This window comes from Macrosteles quadrilineatus, unplaced genomic scaffold (assembly GCF_028750875.1).
Source record: "Macrosteles quadrilineatus isolate MER2022 unplaced genomic scaffold, UCM_ALF_1.0 Scaffold_7__1_contigs__length_78375512, whole genome shotgun sequence".
NCBI classification, from domain to species: Eukaryota; Metazoa; Arthropoda; class Insecta; order Hemiptera; family Cicadellidae; genus Macrosteles; species Macrosteles quadrilineatus.
Genome location: NW_026542600.1, coordinates 20,160,208 through 20,182,712, shown reverse-complemented (window position 1 = coordinate 20,182,712; position 22,505 = coordinate 20,160,208). Strand labels below are relative to the sequence as shown.

Sequence of the window (22,505 nt, the reverse complement as noted above, 5' to 3'; positions counted from 1 at the left end):
TAGGCAAAAGGAACAAATTCAGTTTGCATTAGCCAGGTCAGTGCATGACTACTATACTATACTAAAACAATAACTAAAATAAATTATACTTTATAGAGTTTTCAAAACATTTTAATTCTTGAACGCTGTAACAGGTTGTACTAAACAATTTATGTTTTAGTGTTTTTTAAGGCTTGGTTCCACCTTAAGGTGGTTTTAATATGGACGTCAGTTTAACAGCTTTATGCCAACGTGTTCAATCACGGCTTCCTTTAACTCCAGGCCGCAGCCTTCGAAGTGGCAACGTCGCATTAAGTGGTGTTGTAACAGCTGTTTTGTTTGGAAGCAGCTAATGGTAGTTGTGTATATAAGAAAGATTGGTTAGTACATATATATTTTTTAATTCATATTGTTTATGTTTTCAATTCTGTATGTTTTATTGTCAATATTTTAATAAATTTAAATTTAAATCAATAATGTCTCATGATGAACTATTATTCCTTATGCAAGTTTTTGTTGAATGAGAATTTTGTCCATTTTTTCATCCGTATACTAATACCGTAGGCAATATGCGGGAATGAATTAGGGCGAATTCAGGGAGATTTCATGGTTTTTAGATTACACCAGTGGACCATTTTCCTTAAAGCGTGTATGCCACTAGATGTTTTATTCATAACATGTTCATATGGTTGTCCCATGATAAATGTTCGTCTATAATTAGACCCAAGAAATTAGTTTCATTTACATGACTCAAGATTTCATTTTTAATGAAAATTGTTGGACTTGTCCCAACAAAATTTGATTTAGTAGAATTTAAAAGAAGACTTTTACTATTTAAAAAGTCTTTTATTAAAGATAAGCCAATTAAAGATGACATTTCAACATTTTCTACTGTGTAAGCAGAAACAATGACATTATAGTGTCGTCCACATAAAGACACACTTTACTATTTCTGTCCCATGTCAATTCAAGAGGTAACATAGAAACAGTAAATGGTCCAAAATAGATCCCTGAGGGACACCGTACCGCACTGGTAAAGGACGAGAGGCAAATCTTTTCTTATACAAATATCTTGAATGATCTTTAAATTATTCTCTATTTCTACAAATTGTTTTCTCTGTGAGAGGCATGAGCGAAACCATGGCAATTCGGTAGATTTTACGCCAAGATAGCTAAAGGACCTCAAATTAATTTGCAGTGTTCAATACTATCAAACGCCCGGGACAAGTCCAAGAAAATGCCTACAGCTTTTTCACCCCTATCAATAGATTCGATGATGGATTCAACGAACTCAATACCACCTGTTATTGATGATTTGTTTGGCCTGAAACCGTGTTGTTGGTTATCCAATAACATGTTTGATTCAAGATAATTTGACAGTTGATCAAAGACAACTTTCTCAAGAATTTTAGAAAAACTGGAAGGAGTGATACAGTCCTATAGCATATAACATATAACATCTTCTGGAACGCCTTTTTTTGAAGATTGGGGTCACCCTGGCAGTTTTGAATTTTTCAGGGAATACACCTGTTGATAGAGATTGATTGATGACTATATATGTGTGTTAAAGGTGTACAGATGAATGGCTATGCTGCCTTGATGATTGATATCGGAATTTCATCATTACCTGATGAAGGTTTATTTTCAAATGATAATACTGTTTTTTATATCTCTCTCCGAAACTGTAAAAAATTTAAATGTTGTATTAAACTGAGTCATAAAATGATTGTTTGCAGGAGACACTGTGGTAATTCTAGGAACTATAAGATTTTCTACAGCATTGACAAAAAAAGTATTAAAAGTTTCACAAATATTTACAGACCTGTCAAAAATTTACCTTCATAAAACAATTTTATGTTTACATTTGACTTTGATAATTTACCTACATCAGTATTAATTAAGTTTCAGGTAGTTTTCACCTCATTTCTAGAGTTCATAATTTCTTCCTCAAAGTATGTTTTTTTATTGTTGATAATCTCTCTATAGTTCTTTTTTCTTTTCCCTAATCTGTATCTTAATGTTATTGTCTTTAAGCATTCTGAATTAAAATTTTTAAATGAACTATTTCAGATTGTTTTAATTTTAATACATCATTAACCCACTTCTTTGGTTTACAAAAATTTTCTATTACATAAAGTTTAGGATAATTTACCTCAAAGTAATACTTAAATACATCTGAAACAAAAAGTTTCAGTGAAACATATTTTCAAAGATTTAAAAATATTTACAGTTATCGGCTTATACATTTATGAAACAGTAAAATTTACATTACTCAACAATAAAATTTCAATTGGCAACACAACCCATTCGTATAACACAAGAGCTCATCGTTTAGTAGAACAACACAAATTTGATTATTTTAAAAAGAAACTCACTTACATGGGCAATATGTGTTTTCTTTCATAACCTCCCTCAAAATATTAAATCAGAGAGAAACCATAAAAGGTTGTTAAAATTACTTAAAGAATATCTAATTAAATCAGCTTTTTACTCTCTCCAATACTTTATCTCATAGCAACTTTATTTTTCTTGAAAATATATGATTTTAGCGAATTTCCCATATAGGGAATAAGCTATTACCACAGCACTCATGGTAGGACCTGGACCCGGGACCGATTTAATTTTTAATTTTGAGTTCCCTAGAGGCCAAAAACACCATCCGTTCAAATTCATATATATATATATATATACAGGGTGTCTCAGACCACCCGGCCGGCTTGTATAGCTCCAATATGAAAGCAAATGGAAACCTAATTGCAACTGGAACCCCCTATTTTGACCCTAAGGAATTCAGCTAAATTATTTTCAACTCCAAAAAAGCACCCCAAGGGCAGACTTTGGGGGGTGGGGGTGGTTTTTGGGAAATTTTCAAATGTAAAGGGGGGTCGTGTTATACCTCATTTTAAAGGTCCTTCAGTCCTGAGTATTTTAGTGGAAAAAGATTTAAATTATCTTCATCCTTATTTACAGGGTGTTCAAAAACGTACAAAAAATAGACCTTTGAACTACTTTTCACTGTAAAGAGGTGGAATTTTGTAGGGGGTTCAAATTTTGATAACACTTTAATTGCTAAATGAGCTTTCAAAAAACTCTGGTTTCAACCCTTTTGCTATCTTTTTACTTATGTTACGCATTTTCAAACTTTTCGAAGTTTCAAAAGCTGTTATCTCAAAAATTACAAATGGCAACATAGGTTTCATTACAAACCACATTGTAGCCCATAAAATTAGCTACAAATTTTGTATTTAATGTTTTTTGTTATCTTCATTGGTTAAAGAGATATAGCGAAATAAGTGCAGGGCCGGATTTCCCAATAGGCCCGGTAGGCCCGGGCCTATGGGCGCAAGGTCCCAGAGGGCGCACGGCCAAGAGGAATTTTTTATAGGCTATCTAAAAATAAAAATAAATAGTCATAGTTTATAAAAAAAAACTTCTGAAGTTCATAAGAAGAAATTATTGTTATGAAATTAAAAATATTATTCAGTATTACGCATTATTTTCGTTACAAAATTGCTACAATTCGTTACAAAATATTGGTTATACGGGAGTAGGCTGTAGGGATGTTGACGTTGACGAGCGCCCAAGGGGTACGCAACGTATTGTCATTGCACTGGGCCACTATGCTGGCTCGTTGGCTGGCTCAGGCTCGGGCTCGGCACTACTGATCAAAGTGTTAAGGGCGGAAGCGTGCTAGACATTGTTACCACCCTCACTTTACAAAACAAAAGTTATTAACTAATCTTTTGATTAGTTTACAACAATCTGCAGGATCAAAAGTTAAAATATATAATACGTTGTGTTGAATATTAAAACAACGATTAATTTACGTTTAAATTTAACGAAAAAATATCAATCTCAGTTTGCATTAGATTTTAGAAACATTCAATACCCTCCAAAGCACCATTAATGCTGTCATTTTCTCCTCAGACCTAAGGATCGGTATGGTTGGCAGGAGTATTGGCTCTGTTTTGCTTTGGAAATATAAACTGAGATGCAGTACGACCATAGATTAAATATAGCTCAAGTCGACATCTCATGACATTGTTAATTCAATATTTTTTCATGTCTAGTTCATGTTGATGATACTGGACGTTAGTTTTAACGTAATTTTGTTTTTATAATTTTAGGGTTAGTTCTATGATTTGTGTTTTAATTTCTTGTAATATAAACAGGAGACGACCTATTGTTGATGATTAGATCGTTTTATTTTGGATAAACTAGGTTTAAACATAGATAAAACGTACTCCTTAAATAACAAGAATTGTTTTCAGCTAATCCAAAATTATGACAAATCTACTAAAGGAGTAGCCTATGTTTAATCTATGGTATAACGTACTGTATGGAGTTCAGGTTTTTGGGCCTGGAATTGGAATCAATGTCCATGTTTTTTTCTTTTTTTTTCAGGAATTCTCGGTGGATTGAATTGTTACTTGTTTTGTTTCAGTCCCACGGCCACAAACGTGAGCATTTATTAAAAGTATAAAATTGCTAACTGTGTTTAAGACGGCATTTTGTTAAGGCTAAACAAGTCAATAAAAAAAACTTGCAATGATTCCGACGAGGAGTGGTATTCAAGCAATTAACTTAGGCCTATGGGCATGATATAGTTTTTAATAAAGGTTTGAAGGAAAGTAACTGTGACCAGACTAGGGGGCGGAAAATGATTTGGGCCTAGGGGCGCAAACGTGCTAAATCCGGCCCTGAATAAGTGTATTTTAATGTTTTATTAAATGGTATTCAAAGTGTTTGCCGTTGTAAATGTACACCTCTAGGACTCAATTAAAATTAATTTTGTCTAAAAAAATAAAATAGTACTCAGATTGTTGATCTTGGAAGATTGATAAAGGAAAGAACACAACTGCAAATATTCTTAGTTATTTTACAATTCCATGGCTCTAATAGTGCTTTGAATGAATAATTTGTTTGAATCAGCATTAATAGTCTACATACCGCTGGACTTCTACAAATGCTTAAATTGCCATCCATTTTGTTCCATGCAAACCCCAACTCTGTTTATAGGCACGTAATACTTCTTCTCCACTATGCTATTTACGTACTGTATTGCTATTTTACTACCGCAGGTGCATTCACCTCTCAAACAGGTCCAGTAAGTTCCTTAAAATTTGTTTTATCTAAACAAACGTGACCAGTTTCACGCACTCGCTCATTGATTTCATGATTTTTTTTATTTATAAGTAGCATTTATAGACAGTATTCATTCAAAGCACTATTAGAACTTTGGAATTGTAAAATAACTAAGAATATTTGCAGTTGTGTTCTTTCCTTTATCAATCTTCCAAGATCAACAATCTGAGTTCTATTTTATTTTTTAGACAAAATTAGTTTTAATTGAGTCCTAGAGGTGTACATTTACAACGGCAAACACTTTGAATACCATTTAATAAAACATTAAAATACACTTATTTCGCTATATCTCTTTAACCAATGAAGATACCAAAAAACATTAAATACAAAATTTGTAGCTAATTTTATGGGCTACAATGTGGTTTGTAATGAAACCCATGTTGCCATTTGAAATTATTGAGATAACAGCTTTTGAAACTTCGAAAAGTTTGAAAATGCGTAACATAAGTAAAAAGATAGTAAAAGGGTTAAAACCAGAGTTTTTTGAAAGTTCATTTAGCAATTAAAGTGTTATCAAAATTTGAACCCCCTCCAAAATTCCACCTCTTTACAGTGAAAAGTAGTTCAAAGGTCTATTTTTTGTACGTTTTTGAACAGCCTGTAAATAGGGATGAAAATAATTTAAATCTTTTTCCACTAAAATACTCAGGACTAATGGACCTTTAAAATGAGGTATAACACGACCCCCCTTTACATTTGAAAATTTCCCAAAAACCACCCCCACCCCCCAAAATCTGCCCTTTGGGGTGCTTTTTTGGGGTTGAAAATAATTTAGCTGAATTCCTTAGGGTCAAAATAGGGGGTTCCAGTTGCAATTAGGTTTCCATTTGCTTTCATTTTGGAGCTATACAAGCCGGCCGGGTGGTCTGAGACACCCTGTATATATATATGTGTGTGTGTGTGTGTGTGTGTCCGTTAGCGCGACAAACTCGAGCAAAAATGATCCGATTTAGATGAAATATGGTACAAACGTGTAAACCTACGTTTATTCGAACAAGTTCGCGATCCAGCATTATTGGAGCATGGGAACGGGGTTTTTTGGGGGTTTTATGGGGTAAAAATGGGGTTTTCCCGTTTTTGACCCTAAAAACAAAAAATTTTGCAATTTCTTTTCAAACCGTTTTGTAGAGTTTAAAAAAAGAAATTATTTAGTATATTGAAGCGCTGTTGTATGCCTAACGGTGACGAAGAAAATTCAAAAATAGTGTAATTTAAAATTCTTATGTTATTCTTATGGAGAAAATGAAAATTGTTGTAGTTTACTTGTTTATGGACATATATTGATAAAATTTGGCAAATTTATTTACTTCATCCTATACTATTGACGTATGGTCAACAAACACTTTTTACCTTCCCTGTAGCAGCAACCCTAAGCACTCGTGAAATCTAATGTTATTTAATAGGGAATAAATATGTCTTATTTATAAAAATATTTTATTAAAAATTTAATCAGACAAGTTGAAATTCGCTTAGTCTGCAGTTTTGCTGCAGCGGGGGTATTTTTTCTCTCTCTTTCTCTCTGTCTCTATCCTCTTGTAGTTTTTGTAACTAATGTTTATTTTGTATCTTAAACGTAATTTTTATATTGTATTTTAAAACTTAATTTTTATTTAAATTTTACTATGTTTAAAGTTTACTCTATATTTTATTTAAAGGTTTCTTTTATGTAAATATTGTAAATACTGTATGATGTGGGAAACTCAGTTATACATGTGACGTAGTATGAAACTATTTTATATTATTTTACCTTATATTAAATGACCTGTTATATTTACCTTATGTGTGTGACTCTTCTTTGTAAATGTTACAAGAAACAGAATAAATATGACATTGAATTGAATTGAATAATATGAGCTGATGTCACCTCACCTGTCTGTCATGTTGGGAAGTCTGTCACTAAACAACACCACTTGCGACGTTGCCAATTCTACCAGGCCGCGGTCTGTAGTTAAAGGTGGCCGTGGTACAATGCGTGTTAATTTTTTTTTTTAGGTTTATGATTTGGCAGTTTAAATGATTGCACAATATGTGTATTGACTGTTAGTAGGAGAAGTTAAATTCAGAAAAAATTTGTTTCAAAAAGGTCAAAGATTCTAGAATGTAAATGGATGGTTATTATGAATTACAACAGGATAAATTATTATAAATTAACATGGTAAGGTTGTAATGAAATAAACAATAATTTCATATTTTTAACTTAGTTAATTAATTTTAAAGGTGGGTAGTTTTCCAAGCGAGGTAAAAACTAAGCAGTCAGTAACAAACTATACATACAAAACTCAACCATTTTATTCTCCCCCCCCTGTCACAGAATTATGACTAAATAGCATTAATAAAAAGTAAAACGTCGGCAGGAGTTGATGAAACATCTCCTAAAATGCTGAATAAATTTGGCGAATACGTATAAACCATTGTGCCAGCTAGTAAACCACTCCTTTTTTGAGGGGACATTTCCATCAGCCCTGAAAGGGGCATTGGTTGTACCGGTTTTTAACGAAATTTGAGATACATAATCAATGATTGGAACTCTTCCCTTAAGCTTTTTGTTATACTAACTTACTCGGTTTAGTTATTATTCCGCCAAAAAGTGAAGAAAAAGAACTAGAGTATCCATTTGAGAGAGAACAGAGAACGAGAACACCATGCGTGCACCATATTAGACTAGTCGTCTCGTTCAATGCCTAATGCCTATTTTGTCTCCACATTGGGTTATAACATTGTTCTTTAACTAATTAGATTAATTTTGTAAATAGGCTAGTCACCTCAGCGATGTCGAAGCGGCAATGCCCTTTCAACGACGACCAGTCGCGACAGTTTAAACAATTCATAACGCAGAGAATGCAAAGCATTAACTCTGACCAAGCATATATGGAACAAATCTATAGTAAGTAAAACAAACCATAATCATTTTTTATTACCATAATCATTCTTTAACAATGAAAATATTACTGACAGTTTTTAGGGGTGGACTTCCATCAGATTCTGTTGCCAAAAACAACCGAAACTGTTTCAACTCGATCATTCTAGGCTAGGCGTAGGGCTGTCAAGAAATTGATATGCCTACATTGTAAGGCATAAGCCTTGTTTGGTTCTCAATTCTAGGCCTATTCTATATGTATGATATGTAGGCCTAACTTAGAGAATTCGGCATGGCTGCAAAACAATGTTTTGCTACACTTATATCTTTAGGAATAATTAGGCCTATCACGGAATACCCTAAGTTATGGTGAGAGAGCCTAGGCAAAGTTGTAGGCTTGGCTAGGCGTAGGTTTAAGTTATCTGTTCTAGGCTACTAGTTCTACCATATTTAGACAGTCATACACTTGCGCTATGGCTGGCAATGGAGCCTACAAAGCTTATCCTATTATGGGTAGGCCTATGCATTGGTAGCCTACCAAGGTAGCCTACATACTAGTCTCAGCTAAGCACAACCTGCAACTGTGTTTTACATCCCGATGTAAGTTACCTGAACCAATTGTGATAGGCCTTTTACCCCTGTTGGTAATTATGTCGACGTCCAGTAAACGCTTTACCCTCCGAGTGTTAAGCGACTCGTAAACATCGTTTTTTGGTTAAGGCTATAGGACTGACTGAATCGGATTGAACTGGATCGAGATTGGTATTGTTGTTTTAGGCAGAATCTAAGCTTGCTCCTGACATCTGTTTCTAGATGCTTTTCATTATAGTTCTGATCATATTGTAACAAGACAGATGACGTGCATATTTTTAAGCAAGTTGGTTAACCCATTGCCCTGGAATTAGTGATGTGACGAGTCAGGTACTTTCCTGACTCGAGTGACTCGACTCGCCAACTGCCGTGAACTCGAGTTACGAGTCGAGTCAGACTCGACTCGAAACTCGACCCGAAACCAATGCATCATGTGAGTCTGCAACGACTCGGAGTCGACCAATAGCGTATCAGCTTTACGAGTCGAGTCGACTCGACTCGAGACGTTCCGAGTTCGTGTAAGTTCGGCATTCTCAATACGAGTTCGTTTTGTGGATCGTGAAGGGTTATACTCGCATTCGGCCAATAGAGTTTCAGTTATACGAGTCAACTCAACTCGCGTTCCGCCAGTAGCGTTGAATTTATGCGAGTTGACTCGTAAAGCTGTGACGCTATTGGCCGAAAGCGAGTGCGAGTAAACTCGAGTCAACTCCTTACGTCCCGAGTTCGTTAAGGTTCGGCTTTCTCCTTATGAGTTCGGTTTCTTGACTCGGCTTTTGCGAGTCGGACTCGTAACGTTACGAGTTCGTGTAGCTTCGGCAATCTCCGTATGAGTTCATACCAACTCGAGTTGTGAATGAGATGACTCGAGTTGACTCGACTCGGGTCTTGACTCGAGTCAACTCGACTCGCCAACTCAACTCGTCACATCACTACCTGGAATGGCTGGCCTCAGCTGTTTCTGAGTCAGCTTGTCATTGTTTACGCAGTGCCGTGCCTCTCAGGTCGTACGGCCAGCACTACTGGCCATTGTAGTTTTTCTGTTAGGTTGGTCACTGTTTTCGTCTAATATTTTTATATTTTATTGAAAACTAATGAAATTGAATAAGAAATGAGACTAAAATGAAAGGTTACTGCTTAAATTCATACATTAGGTAATAAAATATTTAATTTTAAAAATTTTCAAAAGAACTACTGTTGCTATGGAAACGATGTACGATTTCCCTTTCCCTATGAAACTAGGCCTTGAACTAGTTCATTTCTTAGCCTATATCAACAGATTAATCTAAAAACCTTTTTTAGTCATTCTACAGTTACCTAATTAATAATATTTTATCCTGGTAAATGTAACCTCACATCACAGTTTCACATGACAATAACACACTGACAGTTGAGGTTATTTTACAGTGAAAATGGCATAATATGGGGCTGGAAACCTTACAAACTAAAATTTTAATATTCTGTGAATCGAGGTACTATCTCTGTTTAGTGCTGCAGCCTACGGGAGAATTAATAAATAATGTTAAAAAAAGTGTGTTGGATGGCCACCTAATCTGACCGGACGAGCTGACGGGGAAATTAGTAGTGGCCAGCAGTGCTGGCTGTACAACCTGTGAGGTACTGCGTCGTGTAAACATGAGAAGCTGATTGGAATGTCCTTGGTTTAATAATGAGGATGGAAGTAAATAACATTTTACATAACATTTTATGTAACATTTTAATGTAACATAACTTTTTACAGTTAAAAATGCCGTGGCCGATATGGACGGGACTAACATGGGACTTGGTTACATCACGGGAGCTCTGAGGAAAAGCCGGGAAAATAGGAGCGTGGTCAGGCTGTGTTGTGATTGGTCGACCACAATTGCGGCGACATCATGAACACCACTCACGGTCGTGTAGATGTCATCATTGTCTCTTGCCATCGCGGCAAAATCATAAACATCTCCCGTGGCCGTGTAGACATCATTATGTACTCCCGCAGTCACAGAAACGTCTTCATCTTCGTCTGCAATTGCGGGAAAATCTTGAATATCTCGTGTGGTCATGTACATGTCATCACCGTCTTCCGGTATCGCAGTAACGTCATCATCGTCGTCTGCCATTGCGGCAAAATCATCTTCCACGGCCGTGTAAACATCATCATTGACTCCGTTAACGTGTAGACGTCATCATCGTCTCCCGCGATAGCGGCAATATCATGAACATCTCCAGCGGTTCAAGAGTGGTGTAGTATAGTGAAAAATATAATTCATTACATGGTCAAAAAGAATCATCTGAAGAGTGCCGAAATCCATTTTGTATGGCATAAGTTGTTTAGATGATATCTGCAAAGACCTTTAAGTGGAAAATGAATATACATATAGACTTGGTGTGGGGGGGGGGGGAGCTTAAGAAGTTCTGCTCCAGGTTGTAAAAAAAACTCAAAAAACATATGTTTTAGAAAGGACACATTCACTTCTGTTCGAAGGGGCGAGGATAGCAGCGGCTGAAGCCCAGAAGATAAAAGATGGCATGGGATCTGCAACTGATGTACCTGATGAAGATATGTGTTGCGAAGATGAAGATAGTGAAGTTGGTAAGTAACTTGCAATGATTACATTCATAATTTTAAATTTACAAATTTTTGTTTTTTGTTGAACGTGCAACTTAACAAAATAACATAGGCCTAAATAGGTTCCCTTTGAATTTTACTGCAATCTAGTTAAGTTAAGTGTACCAAAGTAGGTTTGCTTGAGTACACATTTTGCCTTCTTAGTCTTCAGAACTTCTGCATGGATTGGCTAGATATGTTGTGTAAACAATTGATCTTGTTTGCTTTCTTTGTTAGATGTCTTTTATATAGGAATAGTTTAGTTGTCGTCATGTTTTAGCGAATTTCCCTACAGGGAAGTACTGTAGCTATTACCGTAGGTGGCACGGTAAGACCTGGACCCGGGACCGATTTACTTTTTCATTTTGATGTCCCAAGAGGCCAAAAACACCATTCGTTCAAATTTTTTTATATATGTATATATATAGGCTATATATATATATATATATATATATACGTCCGTGAACGCGATAACTTGAGTAATTTTTGTCCGATTTTGATGAAATTTGGTTTAAAGGTGTAAAGCGGGATAAACTTGAATGAGTTCGCGAACCAGCACGATCGGACCATGGGAACAGGGCTTTACGGGGGGTTTTATGGGGTAAAAATTGGTTTTTCTCACTTTTGACCCTCAAAACACAAAATTTCCCGATTTCTCCTTAGACCTTTTTAAAGAGCTTAAAAAAAATAATTTAGTATAGGCCTACAAAAGTATTTTTGTTCGATTATTAGTAACGGAGAAAATTAAAAAAAATTGTAAATTTAAAATTCCCACGTTATTCTTATGGAGAATATTGTAAAATGTTGTAGTTTGCTTGTTTATGGATATATTTTGATCAAACTTGGCAAATTTATTTATTTTGTACTAAGCTATCAATATTTTACACAAAAACACACTTTATTAGTTTCCTTGTAGCAGCAAACCTAGGTACTCGTTAAACCTAATGTTATTAAAATATATTTAACTGAAAATCAATTCAGACAAATGGAAATTCGCTTAGTCGGCAGGTTTGCTGCAGCGGGGGTATTTTTTGTCACTTTTGTTTAACCACAAGTTTATAGCTTATTTTACTTTTTTTGTTCTAATATGGAGTGGTTATCCTGGTTATTTTGTCAGGACTAAGAATTTCAGATGTAAAAAGGGTCTAAGCCCGATTTTTATAATTGAGTCCAATTAGGCTTAACATAAATGTTGTAAGTAGTATTTTAAACAAATGCAGTGAATATTTCGGTTTTAAAACAATTATAAGCAAAAATACATGTGACGGTGACTTATTAGGGTGTTCGGACCTAAATTCTTTAAAGTAAACCTAAATAGTACATGTTTAGCAATTCCTGTAAATTCTGTCCTCCCATAACCAAAGTCTATGTAATATGTTGGTTCTTTTACTGTAAAAACAGAAATAATAATGTGTTTCTAAATGTTGAACTATTGGTAACATATTTCAAAAAATCTTTTGGATGCAGTAGATTTTTGGCTAACAGGGTGGAAGTACCCCTCTTGTTAGTTTCTTGTGTTTGCTCATTATTGTGTTATATTTCCTACAGCTCAAATAACCGAAGCTAGTGGGTCAGGCACCCAGGACCCGTCACCTCCTCAGACGGTACCCTCTGATCTCAACCAAAGACCCACCACACCACGTAAATATCCTTTAATATTTCTATCCGTTAATGTTTTAACATTGAGAGACTTATATAATTTGATCTAAATTCTTATAATCTCTAATTTTCACAGTTGGCTTTCAATAATATAGTTCTCATAGCTGTAGAATGTCAGACAAAAATGCGAATCTCCAAAAAAATAGTACTAAATTAAACTACAGAAAACCAACACATGGAGCTTTATTGTGTAATACTTTTGGGTATTCAAATTAATCAGTTAGGTATTCTAAAGAAAACCTATTTAGGCCTAATTTAGTTTACTAACTTATATACTCTCAACTTTTATACCATGTTTCATCGGTCTGCATATATTTTCAAGTTTAACTTAAATTCAAAGGCCTATTATTTTATTTTGTAAGTTCACATACTAAACAAATTCAGGTACTGAAGATTGAGTGACATCAAAACCTTAAGAGCACAATGTTGTAATGCAGCATCGGATTTACGATTAATGAGTGTCAGATTATTGAGAGTTAACTGTTTATCCTAATCAGACAACACTTTAGGGAATGTAACATTAGTCACAAAGTAACTACTGTTTGTTAGTTTTGTTGATAGTGTAATAACTGTGATTGGTAGCCCTATTACGTTGTGGTAGTATTATTTTATCTGGTTTTAGTGCTTTGCTTTTCCTGTATCTTTAAGTTTTATTAATGTGGGTATGCACAGACATTTGTTGTGTTAAAAACTTACTCTGGTAAAGGTCATGTTTTAACTATCATATTTAATAAAAGCCTTTTATAATTTACCCTCTAAAAAATCTGTAACTTAAAAAATTATGTTTTATTTTCATCTCACATTATTCTTATTGTAGCAATTGAATACTTAATACGATTAACTGGTGATGTATTAAATTGTAACTCAGTAGATCTTTGTGTTGAATTTTCAAACTGTTCAGTTTATTTTGTCCAGGATTAGCTTTAACTATAACCTCAAGCTTTCATTCATGTAGACTTCATTTTACTAACGGATAAAAAAAAACTTATTTAGGGACTTGAGAAAATTATAATCCTGGGATTAAAATACAAACATAAAAAGCCTCAAAGCATAGGCTAATGTTGATATTTTGTAGGGATGGACGAGATTGGATTTTTAGTTCGAGACGAGACGAGACGAGATTTTTTATTTCTCATAAAATTTCGAGACGAGATCGAGACGAGATTTCTCTTCTCATACACAACGGGAAATGCACGTTCGAAATTTTTACCTGATTTTGTAACATTGTTAGATGACTGTTTAAATACTAAAATAATGATAATAGGCAAGAATATTTACAATCTTTTATTAAATAACATCAGCATAACATTTTTTTAATAATCACGCCTAACTTATTAAAAATGCCTACGATTAGGAAACATGGTGATATCAGTTAGGATAGATTTCAACTTATCCTAAAATAAAAAAAATCATAAAATAAAAGCAACATTAATTTTTATAAAATAGTTACTTGTTTTGACTTTTTTATAGTAATAAAACATTCCTCACACTGCTTACACTTAACAAAACTTCTCAAATGTTATTAAAGTAATATTATTAAAATAATGAAAGTAATATTTACATTAAAAGAATTAAAGTAATATTTACATTAAAAGAATTAATTAAATAAGAACGCCTTCGAAAAGGAAACGCAACTACAACACGCTCCTGTATTGCGGGTATTGCATTGACTTTCTGCAGGCGTTTTTAATTTTTTTTTTTTTTTTTTTTTTTTTTTTTTCTCGTCTCGATAAAAATCTTGGCCAAAAAGTAATCTCGTCTCGTGTAACGAGATTGAAAATTTCCCGAAAATTTCCCGAAATTTCGAGACTTGACCATCCCTAATATTTTGTCAAACGTATAACTTTTTCAGAGAGACACAAAAAACAATGTTCTTTAAAATTTGAACGTCAGTGATCAGATGGTAACAGTGGTTGCCGTTCAAAATGTTGTCTTGTCTGTCACTGCTCACATTGCTAGCATATTACATCTATCAATTTGTTGCTTGCAACGTGAAGGGACGCTACTTTGGCTTATAAGCGTCAAATTATTCTGCATTTAAATAGCTTACACATTTAAGCTAAGGTGAGGTTTAAACATAAAGTGGGAAAGAAAGAGAAAGTGTTGAATTTCTGGAGTTGGCTGGGTTGGTCCCACCTTCCAAATAGTGCACTGTATTAGTCGTGTTAATACAGATTTTTTTTTCAACACAAATAATTACAACTACCTAGAGACACTTCTTAATGACAAAGACAGCTCATATGTTGGTATCCCTGTTTTCTTTCTGATCATATAATATGCATTGTTCTATAGATTAGATATCGTAGAGGTTTAGTGTTATTGAAACTTTATTGTAAATGGGACTCAACAAGGTATTTTCACAAGTTCAAATAGAGTATGTATTGTAGTTCTACGTTTTTTACTTTCTCCCCCTATACCATAGTAGCCTAAATGGAAAAAGTATTGTTTTCGTCAAAATTTTGGTTTTCGAAGTGATGCTCGTGTGTCTGTGTGTGCGTGTGTGTGGATGTGTACAGAGCTATAGACTACACCTGTTGTCCGATTTTGATGAAATTTTGTATGTAGGGACTAATTCGCGATATCTCCAGGGGTTTTTTTTTTTTTTTAATTTTGATTTTTAATGTTAATTTTCTCATAAAATAACAAAAAAATTAATGTTCTCAAAAATGACCCGAACGATTTTGATAAAAATTGAGAATGCTGCAGCCCTTTAAATTCTGAACAAAATGGTAGAACTCCCTTTTCTGTAAAATTTACGGTTCAGTTATTGTAAATTATGTTATTTTCCCAACTAAAAACCCCATAAAATATAAAATAAATTAATATAAAAAAATAAACCAAAAAATAAAGTACCTATGTCAAAATCCATATAATTCTAAACAACATAGTGCTACCCCCATTGCTGTAAAAATTATGGTTCAAAATGTATTATAACTTATGTTATTCTTCCATAAAAACCCTTTAAAAAACCGAATATAGATAAAAAAAACCCGATTCTGATTGAAACTCTTCTGTTATGGTCCTTCTAATTCCAAACAAAATAGTGCATCCCTTCATTTCTGTTAAATTACTGTTCAAAAGTTAATGAAACTTTTGTGATTTTACCTATTAAATATCTTAGTTACTCTCATCGCTTATCCATGATAAAGGTTGTTACAAGCTAATGGGAGAAAGTATGTGTCAGATTGCTGATACCGTTAATTTGTTTATCAAGTTACGATTTCCTTAAGTTTTTGACAATTCAATGGAGTAGTTGATTTTTTTAGGTACTGGATTCACACATGGTAAAATAATTTCAAACTCTTCTTGGCATAAAACCAATGATTTAATTTTTAATGTACTATTCATACTCTTTGAGCTTTCGGAACCCTTACTTGTTGTGAACTTGTTGAGTCTAATCCACAATAAATTCCCAATAGCTCCAAAACTCATTGATAACCATGCTACAATGCATATTAGCTGATATGCAATGAAGTAAATAAAACAGGGATACCAACCTGTGAGCTTGTTTTGTCATTAAAAGTATCTTATGGTATATATAATTTGGGTTCTGTTTTTAAAATCGGCCTATATTTGTGATTTTCTTGCATATGCTTCAGCCGAAGATCGTGAAAAACTGTGGCAAATGTATCCTGATGTGCTCCAGCGCCCATCTACTTCACGTAATTTTTTTTTGTTTTATATTTTATTTAAGTTATTTAGTTTGTCTATGTACTATACATATTCTGAGCTATCGAAACCCCCATGTTGAGTCTAGCCGACTTCTCCATTACTCCAAAACTCATAGATAACCATGCAACAAAGCTTATTAGCTGATTTGTAAAGAAGTAATACCAACCATATGAGCTTGTTTTGTCAGGGTGTCCAGTGACCAGGAAAACCAGAAAGAGCGGGAACTATACGGGATTATTATGAGGTTGGGAATTAGAGTATACAAAATTTCTGTAATTATGATATTATTTCAGTAATGAGAGGAAATTTGTCTGGTTAATTTTTCATTTTAAATATTCAACAATTATTAAGAGTCAGATAGAACACGTGTGAAATTTTTCTCGAAACGGGAAAATTTATTAGCGTAAATAGCAAAACGCAGCATGTTTTGTTGTGTGAAGACGACAGGCTACAAACACCATTTCCTCGAAGCCATCGAGCCCAGAGCCAGGATTCGTGCTACTACATCAGAAGAACTTACGGTTTCCAAACGACGACACAACGCGGGAATACAACTTTTACCTCTATGTCTAGTGGCATCTAATGTCTGTTTCGGCTGTCTGCTACACTCGTCTAGTTTGACAACTCAGACAAGCGATGTTGTTTTTTTTTGTTTTTTTGCCTAACTGTTGTACAATTGTACAAAACAAAAAAATATTGTATATTGTTTACAGCGAAAATGACACAAATAGTGCAGACCATATTTAATTGTTTTTAATCAATTAGGCATAGTCTTAACACCCCGCCAATCTCCAATTCACATGGTATGAAAATTCTGACTTAAGTAACACTTGATGCGACACGAGGGTGAGAGCTTTGACCTTGATCCAGCGCTTCTTTTTTAGCGCAGTTTTACAATAGGCAAACAAACGGCAAGACGGACGCCGAGTGTAAGAGTATCCCTGACGACCCAGCTTAAGTAAATATAATTTACAATGCAGCAAGCTTTTAATTTTAACACATTTCTAGATTCGTTTTAACTGCAATTCACTGGAAATTATTTTTTGGAATTTCAAACCCGGTCTTAAATCATTTTGATTAGTAGGGTTTTAGTATTCAAAATAATTGTAACATAGAATTTTACTCTTTGTTGTAACTGTAGATGTGAATGGTACAGTGTAAAGTTTGCTCCAAATTGACTTATTATTGTAAATAACTCATTAATTTGTGACGTCCATCAAAATGGTGCAACAAATCACCAGCTCACCCCTAACCCACAATTCCGTGAAACTCTCCCAAGTGCTTTGTAATATTATTTTTGATTCATTCAATGCCAATGACCAATCTAACATGCATTTAAATACCTTTGAACCCACGTCACTAACCCTTGAAAATTCTTTAACATACCTACATGTATAAACAGCGTTGTTTATGTCATTAAAATTGTATTTTACTAATTTCTCACATTATACAAGAGTTTTGCTTGTACTGAACAGGATATAAAGATAGACAAAATGTTTAAATTGCTATAACTATCCACTAAGGTTGGCAAAAAGGTGTTATTGCTTAACAGTGTAGTTTTCTGTGGAATATGTGATGTAAAAAAAAAAAAAAATTATAGTAGACCCCTCTTAACCGACCTTGCATTAACCAATAATCGGATTATCCGCCCTTGATCGTAAAATATTACAGTTTGTCTTAACCAACCTTGCTTTGAGAGCAGTTTGGTTTAACCGCCGCTTTCTATGAATCTCGGCATTTCCGCTCCCACGCTCGGTGATGGGAACCATACGCTTATCTCCACAGGATTTGACTAAGAGAAACATTTTGTATGTATGCATATCCAAAAAAATATTCCATATTGACAGTCTGTCATCATTGTTTGTAGCGTGAGCGCCACATTTGATTTGTTATCTGTGTGGTAAATTTATAAAATCGTAAAGTGCGTTACGATTTTTATAACTGAATATCTTATCGCTAGAGTAAACAAACAACGCAACTTGTAGGGATGGCAGGGGGGGGGTTAACGACTTCTAGGTCAAGATAGTTTTCGTGACTCGAGCCTCAAGCATCAATTAATATTACAGTACTAAAGTTATTAAAATAAGAAGTTTTATTGACCCTTGCCTACAACTATTATTTATTCCACTGAAAGTATTTGACGTAACCGTGTTTTGTGTTTTTTTGTGTGACTTTTCTATCAGTACAAAAAAATGAGATAAATGTAGTTTATTTTACAAATAGTGCAAGTACAGGGAGCGGCAAAATGATCTGACGGTTTTCTTTGCCGCCCTGTCGAGCAAATGAGTGGCGTAGGGTGGTGGGAATAGGGGCGTTACAAAGCCAACGTGTGAACATTTTTAGTAGCCACGGAGCCGTGGGATAGCTGAGAAACATGTATTTGTAGTAGAAGTGTTTTTAAAAGTGGAAATTCCTGTGTAACTGTTCAGTACACTTTTCAATATGGGTCCTAGGGGAAAAGTCCCAACTCAAAAAACCATTTTGCTGTGAGTAGGTAACTTTAGAGCTACTAGTATAGCATTGAAAAAAGTCAACAGCCTGTCCAATGTCAGCTCGGACACCAGAGAGCGCCGAGAGAGTGAGATACGCTGTGGAAGTTAGTCCTCAGCAGCCTAAACGTAAATAAGCTGCAGCTCGGCACTTGTCTGGCCGCTCAGTAGAAGAGTATTACAATACCATCTGCATTTTCATTCATACAAAATGGCAATCGTGCAACTGCAACAGTTGAAGCCCAGTGGTTATGCAAAGCGCATCTCTTTTTCAGAACAAGTAGTGATGACAAAGTTGTCATTATGAGTGACGAATCACACTTTCAATCACGCCACATAGTCTTTCTCACTCTCTTTAGTTTCACACCACGTAGTCAGATTTTAGTTTCAATGCTGAACTAGTAGCTCTAAAGTTACCCACCTACAGCAAAATGGTGTTTCGAGTTGGGACTTTTCTTCATTGACCCACATTGAAACGTGTACTGAACAGCTACACAGGAATTGCCACTTTTAAAAACACTTCTACTACAAAGTCATGGTGCTCAGCTGTCCCACGGCTCCGTGGCTACTAAAAATGTTCACACGATGGCTTTGTAACGCCTCTATTCCCACCACCCTACGCCAATCACTCACTTGACAGGGCAGCAAAGAAAACCGTCAGATCATTTTGCCGCTCCCTGTACAACTTCAAAATATTGATTACACAATTTCAAATGAACAGCAAATTATGTTATGTTTTTAGGGATTGCCTGTTTTAAGTTTTAACCGACCTTTTGAGTTATCCGACCTAGGTCCGGTCCCATTAGGGTAGGTTAAGAGGGAATCTACTGTATGTTGTTAATATTTAATTCAAATACCAGCATTGATAAATTAAAGTTTCCCGCGTCATGATCTGTTTTGCGAGTAATGTTGACATAGTAAAACCTGGCAAGCCTGGAATATGCCGTTCACAGGGTTAACCACTACGCGCTATGGCACTAATAGCCACTACCGCAGCTCATAATTTCTCACTCACGGCCACCCTTCCCCAACGGCCACCTCAGCTAGAGGCCTTACCTCTTCTGCCACATAGATGGGCTTGTTAGTGGTGATGTGCGCATGTTTTTAAACGGTTTTGCGATTTGCATGAGTGTTAGTACCCTTTTTGTTCGTATTGCATATAAAATATATTCAATTTGATAAACTTTTGCTTAATTTACCCTTAAAAAATGCCTCGGGGAAAATGGAAGTTACTCGGGAAATATGCGGGAATTCGGCCGAGCCCATTTGCTGGACACCCTGAACAAGTATCTTACAGTATTTAAATTTGGGTTGCGTTTTTAAAAACACCCTATATTTGTGATTTTCTTGCATATGATAATAATCCAGCTGGAGATGGAGGCAGGCTGTGGGAAATTTACTATGAAATGCTCCAGGGCCCATCCACTTCAAGTAATTTTCTTTTTATATTTTTTAACCCTTCCCGGACGGGTGACGAGTATATCCGCCTAAGTCTTTGGCGACAAAGGAGGGGTGACGGATATATCCGCTTATGGTTTTTGATTTTCTGGACGGGAAGCGGATATATCCGTCTTCTCTTCAGACAGACTGGCAGATGCTTGAGCAGTAACCAGATGTTTCACGGTACCAAGGCGCCCAAGGTAAATTGAATATTATGTGTTATTTTCTGTGAAATCAGGAAAAATTTCAAGATCTGCCACTGTCACATAAATATTTTATAATATGATCATGTTTTATTTTTACACTTAGGGCATCTCTGAAAATCGTTTGGTAAGGTCCTCAAAATCCCCACAAACCCCCTGTGGCAAGTTCTTTAGACCTCTTGTTAATTTAGTTCCTATTTGAGCTATAAACTTGTCAAATTGAAATTGCTTGAACTGTTTTAATCTGAAATCAACATTTAGCACTATTTAGCACTCTTCTAACCTTTCAACCCTTCCAAGGCTGGACTGTTATACTTTTTAATAGCCTTTTAATCAGCCACATAATCTTTCCTAAAAATATGATTTTTATCAGTGCGATATACATTATTCTTATTATTAACTAAGGATGGTTCGGTTGTTGGTTTTACCGGGTTTTAACTAAAATCTTGGTTTATCGGTTGCTGTGTAATAACATTGGTCGATCCTGGCAATTGGTCAGGAGCGCATAAAAGGTTTGTTTATTCCCAACTAAAAATAGGCTTTACCAGTTTGTTTATTTCCTATAATTTATTACTAGAGTAATGATGCAATTACTACAATCCTATTATAGTTGAGTTTGAGTACTCAAGGTCATAAAAGTTCTATTAGCCTAATTTGTATAGTTTGTCACTTTATTCGGTTCCTTTACTTATTCCTAGGGTGATTATGCAATCCCACACCCATTAAACATTTAATCATGGATAACTTTAAATAACAGATTTTCAGTCTTTCAATTTATTGTCACTTGTCACAAGAATTAGTGTTTTCATTTCTTAGGTTATGTACTTGGTCTCTAATCTGCAATTGCATTTTTGTACCTTTTTATTATATTGTTGGTTGTTTAGGTTTTATATGTGGTTTTTTTTTCTAAATTTGTTTATTTTGTTGGTTAAAGATTCAAATTGTAAGTTTGGCTTTATATGCATTTTCTTCAGTTTGGAATCAAAATGTTATTCTTTATTTTGTTTGAGTTAAGCCTCCGAATCACTGATCAATACGTGTACTGGTGAAATTACCTGCTGTCAAGTGATCCTTTTGACCTTGAAAGGCGACCGGTTTCGATCCTCACGGGATCATCTTCAGGCGGACGTCGTCATCGTCTTTTCGTTCTTGCGAACACGTTGTTTTTTAAAAAACATTGAGTTGACAGTTATTAACATTTAAAACACAAAACACGAAAAATGGCCAGTAACTATTACTGAAATGTAACGACTGCAAAGCAATCAAGACAAAAATCCAACTCAACATATGCCAACCATCTGGTTGATTACAACCACAGCTACAGTAACATGGAACATAATTTAGAAATACTCCATAAATGCAATAAAGGGCCATTTATGACAACAATTGAGGAGTTTGAAATATACAAAGCCGTAAAACAGGACCCACAAAATGTTTTGAACGACAAGCTCCCTTTCGCATCTAACATTATATTCGACACAGCAATAAAAATAGTTGAAAATGGATACAAACAAAAGCGTGCACCTGATAAGAAAGATTAGGGGAGGGGACAAGTAAACAATGACACCGGCTTGCAGCGGTCAGTCTAGACTCAACTTCCGTGTCGCCCGCCGCTCCACCGATCGGTACCATAATAGTTATTGGCCATTTTTCGTGTTTTGTGTTTTAAATGTTAAAAACTGTCAACTCAATGTTTTTTAAAAAACGACGTGTTCGCAAGAACGAAAAGACGATGACGACGTCCGCCTGAAGATGATCCCGTGAGGATCGAAACCGGTCGCCTTTCAAGGTCAAAAGGATCACTTGACAGCAGGTAATTTCACCAGTACACGTGTTATTCTTTATTTCTGGGTTTTAACTATTGGCACCTAAGTAAT

General features: G+C 35.0%; 1 protein-coding gene across 5 annotated transcripts in view; it reads left to right on the top strand.

Moving 5' to 3' along the window:
- Positions 1 to 7,781: 7,781 nt before the first annotated feature.
- The window catches only part of LOC128998405 (uncharacterized), a 29,864-nt gene continuing 15,140 nt past the window's right edge, over positions 7,782 to 22,505 (top strand). For 3 of the 5 annotated variants that reach the window (XM_054424524.1, XM_054424523.1, XM_054424520.1), the window contains exons 1-3: positions 7,782 to 8,008; positions 11,016 to 11,150; positions 12,714 to 12,806. In XM_054424524.1, coding sequence (XP_054280499.1) covers positions 7,894 to 8,008; positions 11,016 to 11,150; positions 12,714 to 12,806 — 343 coding nt within the window. In that variant the 5' untranslated portion in view covers positions 7,782 to 7,893. Of the gene's footprint in view, positions 8,009 to 11,015; positions 11,151 to 12,713; positions 12,807 to 16,423; positions 16,487 to 22,505 lie in introns of all 5 variants that reach the window. The other 2 variants (XM_054424522.1, XM_054424521.1) reach the window with 2 other exon arrangements.